We start from the raw sequence: 16,306 nt of genomic DNA, 5'->3' as shown, positions 1-16,306 counted from the left end.
TATTCAAGCAGTATGTAAATTTAGTTAATAAGAACAGGTCTCACTGATTTCAATTGGACTGTTCTTGTTTTTAAAGTTAAGCATCTGCTTAAGTACTCACTAGGATTAAGGGCTAAAAACTCTGCTTTTAGTAAAAACTTTGTAGCAAAAATATGTGGTAATTTCAAAACAAAACTGCTTTAGCATTTAACAATGAAAAGTGATTTAGACTTTCAACATACTGGTCTTTTGCTTAACCCACAGGAAATTCTTGGCTCCCACCTATTTGCTGACAATCCCTATGACAAGAAGACCCCCTGCCCTGATTCCCTCTCCCCCACCCCTTCTCCAAATATAAATAACAGAGACGCCAGAAGAAGCACTTTGGTCTTTGTGAACCCTTTGTGAATACATAGGACAACATTTTCTAGTAAAGAAGCCTTAAGTTATACTTGGCACTTTGGAATTTTCTATATTATTTGAAGTGGATCTAGGAGCAGAAGTCTCATCAACTTTATACTGCAACCCCTTATGGTGCAATATAAACTAACTGAAGCACTGCAGCTTTCTTGACCTATAGAAGTTTGCTATAATAGAAAATGGTCTTAGATATAAGTGTATCACATGTTATTTGCTTACCAATTCTTGATTGTGATGTTCTCATAGAAAGGATATTAAAGCAGTCTTGGATATGTCCTTTTTTAAGACCAGACATGCATTTTTTGTGTGAAGCTTCTTAATATTAAAAATAAAACTACTAACAATCCGGAATAACTATACAATACCCATGTTAGCTATTCAAGACTATAAAATTAGATTATGAAATTAGAAAAAGAAGAAATAACAGATCTTGCATTGATTCTTTTTAAATGATTATATATCCATTGTGGCAACTTTAAATATTTAGAAGATAACATCCCCTGTTTGATATAAGAGGGGCTTTTTGCATATAGGCTGCATCCCAATTGCTGCTATATATATGCAGAGATCAGCACCATTAGCCAAAGCAAATAAAAAAAAAGCTGTGCATTAAGTTCCTCTCTCAAAAATGACTGAGAAAGGGAAATTCTAAGAAACAGTATTTAAAGTCAATCCTCTCAATTCCTTAAACTTGCAAATAATACTTTACTTTAACTAGTAGCCAGGACTTCATCTCTTCAGAACATCTCATGCACTGTGTGTAAGTTATACCAGGCAGAGAATATAACAATACAGTCACACAGCATGAATTTTGGGAACTTTTACTTAGAAACATTTCCCCCCCAAAACATTACAATGGACTAGCGGCACTGTTTTCGCAGCCAATGTGACAACCAAGCACAGAACTAATTACAATGCTGTGCTAAGGTGGCTATATATAGTATATAAGATTCAGAGCTTGTGTGTGCAGGTCTATCTTGAGCTTCTGTGCACAGTGACCTTCTGCTGTACAGCGGTATCCTCAAAGGCATCCAACCACTGGTTTTGTACTGTAATTTACTCCCCCATTTTTCTGGTCAGCATCAGTTCTGTATTTCTCTCTGATGGAGAAGTTTTTGAGACAAGCTGGCTCATGTGGATGAGGAAGTATCTCATCTGTTCACATCAAATTCCTTTCCAGCTAGATCATTAAGAGATCTGAACTGGAGCTAAAGCATGGACCCTGAATGCAAGGGCACGATGTGTGTGCATAGAATGAAGCAATATGTAAGACCTGACAATATTCTTCATCAGGTCAAAGGGCGGCACAACTGTCTCCCATGTTGCACTGAAACCAATGGACTCAAATCCAAGAGGAAGAACTCTCATTATTAAGAGTGATTAAAAAGCCCACCTTTAATCTTCTATATAATGTATCTGCTCTAATGTGAATACAGCCTTTCAATAAGGCTAATGCAGCTACCATGGGCAAATGCAAGCTGTTTTTAAAGCAAGCTGTTTTAAATACTTGTTTCTTTCAGGGTACTGCAGAAGACAAGATAATAACAATCTAATGTTCACACACACCAGGACTCAGCTCTTCTACTCTGAAAATCATCGTTGTCCGTATAAAAAGAAAAACTTCCTACATTTTCAGTGGCTTGAATAGTGTGCCACTTCCATGAAACCAGGCTGCTGAATGCAGACAAGCATGCTAGCAGCCTCTCTGCCGCCAGCTGGGCCTTTCTTGTAAATCATGTGATCTTTCCTAAAGGCCCTGATTTTGCTCCTGTTTGTTGCTGAGAAACCAGCAAACAGGAAACTAAGAAAACCCAGGAACACAGTAAAGTTCAAAGTGTCACAAGCTGTGAAAAAAGCTCTGCCTGCTAATGATTGAATAGGCAGACAATAAAAGCCTTAATGGGGCAAGCCCTAGCAGGAAGCCTGGGAGGGCCATACAACTGCAGTTAAAGGAAAATAGCACTTTGAATTTAACCCCATAATCTGAAGCTTCATCTATTTAACTGAATGGAAGGAAGAGTGGACAAAATGCTGGCCATTCATCTGTCTGCTATCCAGGGATCCAACTGCAGGATCTGGAGCTGTTTCAAGACTCCAGAGTCTAAACAGAGCCTAGGCCACTGATTATCAACTACGGTGCTATGGTACCCTGGGGTGCCTTGAGAGCCTTTCAAGGGTACTGCAGAGTCTGGTATCTCTCCAAGGATTTCAGTGCGACTTCCAAAAGGGAGACAAAACCTGTAGAGCTAAGGTTCAAATTTATGGCTAAAACCAGATGCTGGATTTTCTTAGCCTTTTATCCTGGAATCCTACACTGGCCAACCCTATTGTCCCATAATAAGTAGATGAAAAGTATCCAAAGTAAGACAACTGCAGGTAATTTGCCATTCTACAGGGTGAGGGGAGAGGACAATGACAGGCACAGAGGGGTGCACACACATGTATGTGTGTGGGTGGGGGGGGAGGGGGGAAGGTGGCATGCATGTGTGTATCCTTCCTCTACCCAATTTAATGCAAATCAGATCAGCCCAGGATTAAACCTGAAGTCTGTTTTTAGCCTATGCTGTTTTAGCAACAGCTCTACCAGACAAAAAGACTCCAGGGACACCAGGTAGAAGCCAGGGAAGGATGTAGAGTAATGACTCTATCCTAAGAAGTCTTGACAGGCATGTCAAGTTGCACCTGCATCTTCTTTCATGTAAAATTTAGACTAGAGAGGTGTCCAGCAGCCCTGACCAGGACTGGGACTGCACTAGAATGGGCCTTGAACAATCACAGAATATATCCACATTGCAAAATGAAAACCTGTCCTGGTAACAACTACACCCAAGACTCACTCAGTGGCTCAGGTTTCAGCACAACCAGAGCATAAGCTCTTTGGACACTCTGACATTCTTCCTTGCTACTACAGCCCAGGGTAGAGGTACACCTGCCCCTGCTATAATCACCCCTTTGTCTTGGTCAGTGGACATACACTCAGGGAGTACTTACAAATTTAAGGAACGTACAGACTTTCCAGTTACTTGAGAGGTGGTTAGCTCTGTTAGTCTGAAGTCAGGTAGAAAAGGCAAGGCAGGATGATACGTCAAAGACCAATTAGTTCAGGGTCACGAACTTTCATAGGCAACAACCATAGCATCCAATAAAGTAGATCCTTGCCTGCAAAAAGTTCAGGTCTCTGAACCAGTTAGTCTCCAAGGTATCACCCTGCCTTACCTACTTCCAGTTACTAGGTACATTCCAGCCCTGAGTGAGCCTGATTTCCTGCCACTCTAGATGTGCAGTGCAGCATAGCAAATGCTAATCCATTTCTGCCAATGTCTGCACTGGTATCAGTGAACACAATGGATTCAGAGGCTACTTAGTGCGAAAGATGCAATTCTGAAGGCTCAGAAAAGTCTCGGTAGATAGTATCTCCATCCTGATGAAAGCAGGAAGTACTGAACAAAAATATTGGAAAGCCTGATCTCAGATGAATTAAGGTTCCAGCAAGGCTGTAGCTGGACATGGCTGGGCTTGGTCCTGTCATGCTGTTAGAGGCAGGGTTACATTAGATCCCACTAAAATAAAATGCCTAGACCCTGAGGGACACTAGTTGGTAAGGACATCCTCAAAACAAGGGCGGGGAGGGGACTCTCCTTTGTCAGGACTGGTCCCTCAGTAATGGGGGATTACAATTATCTCTTTATTTTTTAAGACAGGTATGGCCCTACTTTGCTGTCCCCTCACTCATCCTTTTGGAGGGTTGGGTTTCTGGCTGGGGCATTGGTCTTTATGACCAAGATTAGAGGCTACGAAAACAACTGAAAGAACTGCACCTTATAAAACAGCCTGAAAATCCAAAAACACTCCTCATCCCACAACTGGGTCCTGCTTCAGCAGACTGACAATGAGTATTTTCAGGTATTTATAAGATAGCAGAACGCATACATAGCCCCAGGGAATATATGATACAGCACTGAGCAAGGAGTAAGCTAGCCAACAAATCTAGCCCCTGTCCAAAAGGCACACATGGCTACAATATAGAACAAAGCCGTAGCGTGCCATCCCCACAACTGCAGAGGGGTCAGAAGTTTTATGAATATGGAAGACAAGGGAAGGGATTCACTCATTAGGTCCTTGAGGCAGGGATTATATTTTACCCATAGAGAAAAGGCCAGGCACATAGTAAGAACCATCCTAATGCAAATGAGAAAAACCAAAAGTTAAAAACAACTTTAACAGTAATCAGAGCACCACGCAGTTTCAACACATGTGAATTTTACCTCCACAGGGTCAAATATTACATCAGGAGCTGTAATCCGATTAAGTTTTGCAGCTTTACGGAGGATCATTTCTGCCTCTTGAAATCTTCCTTGGGAGATTAGCCACCGGGGGGATTCTGGGATGACCCTGCAATAAGTTTCAGAATAAGTATGTATGCCTTTCCAAGAGACCACTGTTGCAAGAGACAGGCATGCACATGGCCACAAGCACCAGCAATTTAACATGCTGGGAACTGGAGAGATTAAAATCGCAGAATGATGAAAAGCAGATTAGCGTACTGTAAAGAAACAAACTAAAACGTTTCCATTCCTTTCAAAAGACATGAAGGGGTGTGTACCATTTACACTTGCAAAGTACAGAAAGGAAATATTTTATCTAAAGAAATTAAGGCAGCATGAAACTGCACACGCTGTATTCCACTGGAGGATGGTATTAGTCAGACAATACATACAAAAATTAAAAACCGGAGAAGCTATTATTGGATGAGACACAGGGAATTTACTAACTATTCATCTTCACAACAGAAAGACTGGGGTAGGTAGTGTTTAAAAAGAGAAGTAGCACCACCTCATGGATTGCTTAGAAAACAACAGCACTCAGTTAACTTGTGAAGGAAAACAGGTCATAGAAATGCCCAAATGCTGCTTATTGCAAATAAAATGGCACAGGCCTCACCTCCCACAAACTAGTGCCTTCCAGCTGTGCCCTGATCAAACACTGACTCTCAGTGTAGCCCACAGACTTCAGTCATTCCCTTCTTCCTGCAATGCTAAGGGACTCAAACCACTGTTTCAAAAAACAGGCATGGGTTCGTGTAGGAAGGAGCTTTACAGCCTGCCCCAATTCACCCCGAGCATGACGTGGTGCAGAGGAAGGCAGTCAGGGCCAGAGGCTGTTCTGCTGTTTCTAGCAGACCTCAAACTAAGAGCATTTGTTCTTTCCTCCTTCACTCAAGAGAAGCAATGACAGCATGGACCTGAGAAAAATATTCCCCTTATTTGTGGAACAAGTAAACTGTGTTTATTCAAAGTGAATTTTAAACGCATTTAATTCGTCTTCCCCTTGCACACTGCACTTTACCCAGCTTGCCCAATTTCACTGTTGGGTTCTCACAAACTAGTGTAAAGCTACACTGTTCAGGCTATGAACACTAGAGAGGAGGACGATCATTTATTCTATAAGACCTGTTCACTTTCATCTTTTTCTCGGATTGAATATAAGTATTCTTAGCAATACTTGGGGGGAAATTCTGATGCGACAGCGTCTTGCTAATGGCAGCTGCATATGGCTATTTAACGGACACCATACAGAGATACACAATATTTACTTTGGTACACTTTGTTCATGGGCAAGTAAAGTTGCTGAAAAACAAATTTAAAAAAAAACCTGATAAGCAGGTGAATCATGAAGGTACAAGGGAAATAGCACATATATCAACCCAAGTCGAAATCCTGCTAGCATTTCCAAGCAGCCCTGTAAATCAGCACAGACCTTTCTGCCAGCAGGTGGCCAGAACCCTTGAGCTTCACCATATTAAATAATAAAAAACAAGGGGCATCTCATACTCTTCCAGAACATCAAGTCCAGCAAAACCCAAACCTTTGAAAACCAGGACAGAGTTAAGGATGCTGGGACACGTGCCTTAACTCTGTCCCCAAAACTTGCGATACACCAAAGCCAGTGGTCTGACAGCACTCCAGCAGCATCCAGTCTGACCATGCAGCCGTGCCAATCGGTGCAGTGATTAGCGGAGGCAGGAGAGCAGAGCTGAGCTCCTGATATGAGCTGATCTCATCTGTGGGCCTGCCCCATGGTAGACGAGGGAATCTCTGCACGATCAGAGAAAAGAAATCCTTGAGCACCAAGAGAGATCCAAGGTGCTCCTTTGGCAGCTCTATTGTGTAGCCTGTGTCAGCAGGGATGGGGGAGAGGGAGTCAGGGGTCTTCTTGTCATGGGGACTTCAGCAAATAGGAGGCAAGAGTATCCTGTGCATTTAATGGTGGATGGGAGAAAGTCTAGAAGTAGATAAGGCTATCTACCTAATGAGGAAGGGCTCATGAAGGGCAGTGAAGAGGATGTAAAATTCAGCAATAATATTTCTCTTTCTGGCGTGGGCTCCACAGTTTGTCTGGAGAGCAGATGTGGGTGGCTCCCACTTCAGTACCCTATAAAAGGGAGAGGGTGACTATAAACACACCATCAAATTGAGGCAGGTGTCACAAAACCAGGCAGAGGATTCTCTGGCTCCCCTGACAGCAGGTGGGGCCATAGGGTGGCCATTGGTTGACCTCTGTCCTCTACCGATACGAAACTGGACGCCTATGTCCTCTATTTTTTTCTTGAAAGACATAAAAGGCGTCCGGTTTTGTATCAATAGAGGACAGAGTAGCACAAAACTGTAAGGTCCTCTATGATGGCCACCCTAGGTGGGGGAGGCTACGTGGAGGCCGTGTCCATTACGAAAGAGAGGGCTCCCTGTGAGGACAGCTGCAGCTGAGGAGCTGTCTGCGACTGAGGGGGGTTTCACAGGCATTTTTATGAGGCCTGGATGATAGTCTGAATGCAAGGTAAGGATTTTGTCAGTTTTGTTTTCAAAGTATTTGATCCCTTGTTCTTTTGTTCTTCTTTTTTTAATTTTTCTGTCACTTTACTGAAGAGCTCTTGGTAAATTGTGATTTCTCAGCAAATCGATAACCTGTGCACACCCATTTCAAAGACAAGAGGACTGACAAGCTCACAGAAAGCCAGTGGGCATCTCTGGGAGCACCTGGACACCTAGGGTTTTGTCACAGCAGGTTACCAGCGAGCAAGGCTTACTGCAAAACAGCTGACTAGGTCACCTGCACTTACCCTGAAGTAAAGGACGGGATGCCATATTGCACTATTATGCATTGGAATGGGGTGTGAATTTGCTAGTGGGGCCTTGGGAGGAAATCAAAGCTCCCACCTCTGTCCTCAAACCTTGGCAGTTTTATTATACACTGACTGCATCAAGAATGTGAGGTGTGTATGTGCATGCCTTTGTGGTCTTCTCCACATCTGCTCCACTATCCCACATAATGTACTCCCCAACCCTGCTCCCCTTCCCAGTTCAGTAAGCCAGTTTAGAAAACAGTACCTTGGAAAATGTCACATCCTGCTGTCTGCTGCTATGCTTGGGTATTGACAGGCAGCAGCTTGCCTGGCTCATCGACACTAGCTGAGTGCTGACCCGGGCCTCTTACACCTACTATACCTCTGTCTGCTGCACCCAGCTTTCCCCAGCCATGCCCTTGGCTCACCTTGCTACTCTGATCCTGCCCCACACCTTCAGCTCTTGCCAGCTGCCCCCGGCAGTATAGTACCTCAACTTGTTCCTTGGTTTCAGAGGTTTAAATCTGGGTTACCTTCATGCCCTCCAGATCATGTCTCATATGGTAGAAGAGGAGAGGCCCAGATCATGCTAGTGGGGGGGTTCCCCCAGATATGTGGAGGCAGGAAGAGGGTCTCAAACACCTCAGAAGAGAAAGACCCTCCACAGACCAGGGCTCCTACTTGGGGGACAGGAAAATGGGCTTAGACTCCCAAAGAAGGGAAGGACTCTGCCCCAGATCTTAGCTCTCGAGGAGAAGCAGAAAGAAGCATCAGATACCCCCCGAGAGACCAGGGCCCCCCCCCAGATCCTGTATTTCTATCTAGGTCTTTGCTCTTTAATGAATATCAGGTTCTATATATCACTTCCTCATGAGGTGTAATCAAGATCAGAGGCACAGCTTGATTACTTGGCTTTATGCAAAAAAAAAAAAGCTAATAAAATCTGTCACTTTGAAAATGCTCTCGTCCATGGTTTCTCTCAAAACCCCCTGATTTATATAATCTCAAATTTGCCCAACTAACCCATTCTGCACCACCAAACCCAAGCAACTGTGTATATTCTAGAACTTTTGGACTAAGGAGGTCCACAATTTAATACCCAAGCAGATCTGCACAATCAAGTGCTTGCAGAACCTGAGAAACTTTACAAGAGCTTTTGGGGAACAGCAGAGGCAATAGCAGATAAGATTTACTGGGGCACTGGGCAAACAGAAAACTGGAGGCTTCCCACACCCCACTATTAACATGAACGAATCAAGGCAAGGCAAGGCATGGGGGTGCCCTGGGTGGCTGGGGGGAAGGAAAGGGCCCTGCAGCTGTGGCTGGGCCAGGGGCTCACTGATGTCATGGTGCTTGGTGGCCTGGGAGCAGTTGTCATGGAGCACGTAGCTCTCCACCTGAAGTTCTGCAGACCTGTGGACATTAGCACTCTAGCAGGTCAACCTGAACCCGATCTCGGATATGTCGGGCCTGCTGGGCATGGCAGGGGCCACTGGCTCCCCACCCAGTCCTGCCCCAGGCTGGCCCTGAGAGTCATACCTGCTCATCTGCCCGCGGAGCCTTGCCAGTGCTGCAGACAGTGCATGGCTGGGAGCCGCCAGCACAAGGTGAGGAGGCTGCCCCCACAGAACTGCTACCCCAGCTGCAGAGTCACCACATAGGAGTGTGCGCTGGGCAGCTCCACCAGGCCCCCAACCATGCACCTGCGCTGCAACCAGGTCTTCCCATAGTGCTGCCCACAGCTCAGGGCAGGACCCCTGCCAGTCCCCATGCACGTCAGCTCCGCCTCAGCCTGGTGCCTGGTGTCCTCCAGTGCTGCGGTGCCTGCAGGAAGGCAGCCATTCATGGCTTGCCCCCAGCACACAGTTAGCCTCCCCTGGGAATTTTTCCCAGGGGGCTCCTGAGCCCAGGCCCCGCATATTAATATGCCTGGGTAGCAGGCTGTGTCTGGGGAACTCCTTGCTCAAATAAGCACAAGCTTGGAACGCTCTTACTTGGCACCTGCAGGGTACAGGCTAAGTTCTGGGGCACTGAAAGCAAGCATGTAGGTTTCAGAGTGTTTCACAGAATCATAGAAGTAGGGTCAGAAGGGACCTTATAGATCTTCAAGTCCAACCCCCTGCCAGGGCAGGAGAAAAAACTGGGCTCAAATGATCCCAGCTAGGTAGGCATCAAGTCTCCTCTTAAAGACCCCCAGGGTAGGAGCCAGCACCACTTCCCTTGGAAGTTGGTTCCAGATCTTAGCCGCCCTGACTGTGAAGTAGTTCTTACAGATGTCTAATCTAATGTTTAGTGGAGGGCAACACCTTTAAAACCTTAACTGTAGCAGAGCTGCTGCACAGTTGTAATGTGTGCAGACTTCTCATCAACAGCCTTGATTTGGCTCCTGATTTTGTACCAGTTGCAAATATATTTTTATAACTCGTTGGCATCCAAATATCTGATCTGGGGTTCAAATTATGTTATTATTATAATACTGAATATAAAACCATATTTCATAACTCATCATTATTGACACGTAGTCCATGATGACTTTGGTCATTGGTTAGGGTTGCCGTTTCTACACCTTAGCAGTTCATGAAACAGCTTCAGATTTAGGTTATGCTTATGCCATCCAGCTTCGGAGCAGCAATGCTCCAGTGCTGCAACTTAGCTTTCAGAAGCGTTACATCTAAAGTGGGACTTCAGATGTTGTTATCATTATGCCACTCAGTGCCATGGACATAATAGCACTTTGCAGAAATGACCCATAAAATACATGTGGGCAGAGGGAAAAAAGAATTAAATCCCCTCACAGCTACTCTTTTCCCATTATTGAATAGGAAAAGGGAGATAAGTTTACTGTCCATCTCCCTCTGACTTTCAAATACAGCAGAGATCAGTTAACCTAAATGGTGCTGATTGATGGGGTTTAGGATTCTGTGTTAGTGCTACAGTGCCATCTGCCTGGTTGCACATTAGTTTACTGACCTGTTGCTTTACGTAGAACAGTGCTACCAATGGGCTGGATTCTGATCCCAGTTACACTGGTATAAAAGATATTTATACTGGCATAATTGAAAAGTGACTCTGCCTATGTCACTGACTGAGAGGAAGAACTGAACAGAAACAAGATCCAACAAAACTGATTAAACCTGCCTATTTCTATTATCTATGCTTTTAACCTAACTGCTGAACAAGAGGACACACACAGGCACACACGCAGTTTCAAGTAATAACTTGTTTCTAAGGGCCACTGCTGTGCCAAGATCCGACACTGTGGTCATGTAGGCCTTGCATCTGAATCCTGGCAGCCACAGCTGAGATTTTTCAAAGCCTCACACCTTTGAAGGTAGATGCACTCACCACCACAGAGGAATGCAGAGCAGCCCAGGTAAAGTAAGAGCCAGAAGCAGTGTCCGCCAGTCTCTGATGAAGTAAGCAAACAGCGGCAGCAACATATAGCCAAACGCATAAAATATGCAAACACCTAACGTGCAGTATATTATGCGAACTGATTTGCCAAGAATTTCTGTGCCTGTTCAAAACAAGGGAGTACAAATTAGCATTACGATAAAAACAAACAAAACAAAAGCAGTCAAATATGATAATGCTACATAAGAACCAGAACTACCCTATAACAAAACTACTCCTGACATGCTACAATAGATCATTATATTAGACGTCCCCCCCCCCGTTTTAAAGAGATAATCACTAGATCTCTCTCATATCACCGATCTTTCCTCCTGGGAAGTACTGGTATGAATAAAGACAGCAAAATGGAGAGTTTAAGCTCTTCTAAGCCAGCAAGGAAACTATTTCTGATTCTGAACTCCTAGAATTCTCCATCTAACACCTAATTAAAAACTCCTTAAAAAGCCTATTTTTCTAGGCTCTGCCTGGTGAATCTTGCATAAAAAAAAGTGTTTTTAAGTTAACCTCTGATAGCTCCACAAGGGTGTTCTGGCCAAAAAACAACCAACCAACCCCCAACAACCAGCCACATAGAAATACTTCTTCAGACCAATGTTGAGTCTATTTCACTTCCAATCAAATACCACTTACTCTTTGCTACAACAGAATGGATGAAATGACAGAGGTGATATGATAGTTTAATTTTTACAACAGGTTATTCTCAAGTCATCCTTCAATTTGTAATTGTTATAAACAAACATGTATTTAGATCTAAAGGACAGCATCTAAAACTTTGAATTACTGGTTCTGTGCCTCTAACTGGATATTAAGGAACATGTACCACAGCTCTCCAATTACAGGATGCTTTTGCCTCAGATAAATATCAGTTCCGATTTTCTTCGTTTGCTTATTTTAATTTGGCAAACAAAGACGTTTACTAGCACTATCTTGCTATTTTACCAAAAGGACATTTTGAAACAGACTGGAAATTACCCATAAGGCTATATTCTTATTAAAAGTGCTACTTGGGAATAAAACTGCCATTGCTAGCTGGGGATGGGAGGAAGACGACATTGCCACAGAACACAGGTTATGCATAACATATTTTCGTACCAAGCACAAAAGCCGCCACATAGTTAGAGATCTGTCCCATGCCGACGAGGACAAAGAGCATTGAAAACATCTCCCAGTTGATGGAGAAGACTTGCAGAAAGCTGAAGCCAGTTTGCACCCCCATGGTCACAAACAGAACATTCTTCCTGCCAAATCTTCAAAGAACAAAGACAAAAAAAAAATGTAAGAGGGTTATAAAATAAACCTTTGTGAAAGAAATCTGCGTGTCTACATGAACAAGGGAGCAACTCAGACAGCAGCAGAAAAGCATACATACATACACTAAGAAATACACTAAGACTCTCACTGGGCAAAATCAGAATATCTTAAGGGCTGTAATAAAAGGCTTCTTTGGAGCTGTGGTGGGAGGTTCTCTCTTCATTGTTGGACTGAACATGGACACGTGTAGCCATCTAGAAAAGGAGTTAGCCGCAATGCATCTGATTAGGTACTGGCGTTTCAAAAAAGCTGTTCCCTTTCTCCTTCGAGTCAATATCAAATCCATATTCCACTGAGACATTAAACATTAGGTGGAGAGGTGGAGTCTTTTAGAGAAGCAGCAAGCCTCAGGAACATACTAGTTTATGGTTATTAAGGAACCATTTCTGCAATTCTAACTCAGCTATACCAAGTGACACCTTGCTCTGTTAATAACTCAAGTGATTTCCAATGGGACTGTTTGTTCCTTACCAACATAAGGGTGAGTGAGTTTGAGACTAAGTTCTGGCACTTATGATTGGAACAGAAGTTTTAGCCTCAACGCTTTGGCAGGTTCAGTTTATATTTGTATTTTAGCCTGGTTATCTAAATATCATAGCTTAACCTTTCCTTCCTAGTTTGGTGGCTGAAACCCTGCAGATCACACATATAATTCCACTTCATAATTAAGCTTGGTCAACACACAGCAATTGTACAAGGAGGACCAGATATGGTAGTAAGGAGTATGGTATAAATTTTAGTTTAGCGTAAGAAACAATGATGCACAAATGAAGCAGCATAAGGTTTTAGCTCACCTATTCGCTCTGATCTGCTGCTTCCTCACTTAATCTTACCCCTTAGAGGAGGCGTGCTCAACTCTTGGCCCATGAGACGCATCTGGTCCCTGGAGCCGTGTCATCTGGTCCATGGGGCTCCGCACAAGTCCATGGAGAGCCCCCTGGGCTGTGGCCCTGCATGCTAGATCAGGCACAAAGGGTGGCATGGGGCCATGTGGGAGAGGTGTGAAGGCCTACTAAGGCCACGAAGGCCCAATCCTGCTGTGGTCTGGCCTGCAGACTGGCCCTGCACCTTTCATGTGACCCGCAAGGCCAAAATATTAAGCAGCACTGCCTTAGAGCATAATTGAACAGCACTGCCTGCTATGAGCCCAGAAAGGCAGACTGCAACATGTCTGTGCTACTATGTCAGAGGCAGACTTCTAGATGGTGCTACAGTATAAGACATACCATAGTGGAGAACTCCATGGGAGTAAAAAGTTGCCTAAACAATCTCCCATGGGATAGTGTGGTGTTCCAGTTATTGAGCTAGCTTCCATACATACATACTGCTGTATTAATATCAGCAGAAGATATGCTATATGTATTAGCTGAATTACCCTCGCCAACACCATCCTGCAGGGTTCTGTGGATGGATGAAGAAGAGGAAGACCTAGGATGGGCTGGACCAGCAACATCAAAGACCGATTGTAACAGGTATTGCAAAAGACCAGGAACAATGGAGGCAAGTTATTGCTCTACTGAAGGTGCCCAAATGGTTGGTGTAGCCTCAGGACTGACTGACTGACATATTAGCAGGGGTTGTATTTAGCAGTGTTCCTTTACATTATCACTAAAGTACAAACACTGCCGAGTCTTCCTTCACCAGTGTCAGATTCGAAGGGTACGTTTATACAGCAAAATGGTGATGTGACTAGATTGCACGTTAGCCTATGAATGATAGCTTAATTCACATAGCACAGGTAACAAGGCAACACAGATTTTCACACAGAGTTTGTATTCTGGTTGCCAGCATGTGTTGAAATCTGTGCTACCCCATTTTCACTAGTATGGTGCAGAAAGCAATATCAGTACTGATACAGCCCTGCAACAGAAGTCCGTCCTTGACAGAAGAAAAAGAGGGCTGGATCCCAGAGATGAGACCTCACTAGTATCCCACTAAAACTGACAGAGGCATTGCCCAGGTAAGAACTTCAGGATTTGGCCTATAAAGCTGTAAACCTATACAAGTTTTGTTGTTAAATCATCAAACAGAACCCTCCCCGCCACCATTATTCAATGGGAACCGAGTGGCTGCCACATGCTGGGATGCATGTTAGACTTCATCCAGCTTGCAAAGCACATTTAAAACAAAATTCAGCTATTTGAAATTCAAGAGTGCTACTATTTTTTTCAGCTTTGTGTGGACAAACAGAGCAACCCATGGTACCGCTATCAGTTGGGTCAGAAAACACAGCAACAAACATCTATGTTACGGAGACTGATAAGAAACATTGATGCTTTCCAGACCCCACGAACACAAAATGTTGGACTTAGACCTTGAATTTGACATGAGGTACAAGAGAAGCTATAAACATTTGTACAAGGGGAGCTTTTGACTTGGCCTAGGGAAAAGCAAACATGAGTTGGGCAAGTACCAAGAATAAAGGATAGATCAAAGAAAATCAAATAGTACACCAGGATCTGATTTTCAAGAACAGCCTGTAAAATTGTGTCTTTTCATGGATGAATGAGTTGAGAAGTGACCTCCTCCTGGAAAAAAGAGGCCCCCATAATAGCATTTTGCCTTGATTTTAGGTGCTGCATGCTGCACCAAAGCTTTGTCTACCAAATAGATGACCCAACAGCAAACATAACAGCACTCTGTCCTCGCTAGTGTTTTCTTATAAGCTACCAATACTAGCACTGAAAAAGGTCACAGAAATATGAGGATCAGTTTAGCCAAAGAGCATAACTTTTTACCACAGTATGAAAAGATTACACTGGTTGAATTCACTTTAGGAATTGTTTGAAAAATAGTAAATCAGATCAAGAACAAGTATATACTTTACTTGTCTGAGAGCTGTCCTGATACAAAAGATCCGATTAGCACGCCCACAAAAAACAAGGAGGTAGTTAAAGGAGCTTTCCAGTCATCATCACACACCAGATTCCACTGCAAAAGAAGAGGGCAAGACTTAGCATTAAAGCATTATTGACAAAACACCTAAGATTTTTTCCATTCTAAATTAACCCAAAGTAATCCAAATGTTTGGGGGCAGCAAATGATTATAGCGTATGTTCTGAAAGAAATAAACCCTTCTCAGAAGAGGAGAACAGTCAACCTGTTTGGGGGAAAGGAGGCAAATGGCAGGACCCAATTCCCGAATCTCCATCTGCAGCGGAGTCTGAATTCCACATTATTTGGAGAAAGTGAGACACCCGCAACATGCAAGCCGTGCATCATATGCAATCTTCCTCCAAAGCTTATGCCTTTGAACAGATACAAAGTAAATTGCATAATAACCTTTCCTCATGGTTTGTATCAACTCCCCTAAAGGCAATGGAAACACCCAATTAAAGTAAATGAGTGTAACTGAGCTAATTCTGACAGGAGTTAGACATGCCCTAACTTACTGCGCACACAAGAAGAGGATAATGTAATAAGCCTTCCATTAGAGCGCTGGGACAAGATGCAGACAAATGTAGTGCAAATACGACATATGTTACTGCAGTCTCCCTCCAAGCTCTATAAAATGAAGACTTGTGGGCAGAAAAAAGGTATATACAAATGAGCTAAAGGTTAAAAAATATGTTCTACAAACTCCATCAAGGAATATGATTTTTTTGAGTCCCTTTATAGAAATGCAAATTCAAATACTTACTTAAATAAACTGTTCAGGCTTTTTTTTTTTTTTAAGTTGGAGAAAACCAGAAGGAGGGAAGAAGATGTTCCATAAATTAAGTAAAGGTCTGTGATAGCTTTCAGCTGCTCACGTAACTCAGGGGAGTTAGTACAGACATTCCTGAAACAATACAGCATCAAGCACTTGAAATCTATATTTAAAAAAGAGTAGTTGCCAAGCGGAAAGATCGGTTTCATTTGTTTTACCTGAATATTTTTCACAATGAATGTTTGGTTTTCAAGCTATACAAAACAAAGACAATAGGGAAGTCAAGTCTCGTGCACATCCCTGTTATGCCGACAGCATAGGAACAGTTACAAAATCCACCCCTTCCGAAAGAGGGGGGGGGGGGCCTTGATCGTTAATTGGCTTTAACAAGGGACCACTGAGTTCAGGAGGAG

At 43.5% G+C, this 16,306-nt stretch overlaps 1 protein-coding gene across 1 annotated transcript in view; it reads right to left on the bottom strand.

Annotated features, from left to right (window-relative positions):
- LOC149856236 (organic cation/carnitine transporter 2-like) overlaps positions 1–16,306 on the bottom strand; it is a 43,165-nt gene that overhangs the window by 13,012 nt on the left and 13,847 nt on the right. The window contains exons 2-5 of the mRNA XM_090065293.1: positions 15,072–15,175; positions 12,026–12,180; positions 10,865–11,036; positions 4,665–4,791 (exon numbers count right to left, since the gene is read on the bottom strand). Of these exons, the coding sequence (XP_089921419.1) occupies positions 4,665–4,791; positions 10,865–11,036; positions 12,026–12,180; positions 15,072–15,175 (558 nt within the window). The remainder of the gene's footprint in view (positions 1–4,664; positions 4,792–10,864; positions 11,037–12,025; positions 12,181–15,071; positions 15,176–16,306) is intronic.

This window comes from Crocodylus siamensis, chromosome 10 (genome assembly GCF_052110815.1).
Source record: "Crocodylus siamensis isolate JL-2025a chromosome 10, ASM5211081v1, whole genome shotgun sequence".
NCBI lineage: Eukaryota > Metazoa > Chordata > Crocodylia > Crocodylidae > Crocodylus > Crocodylus siamensis.
This window is presented reverse-complemented; position numbering and strand designations above follow the sequence as displayed.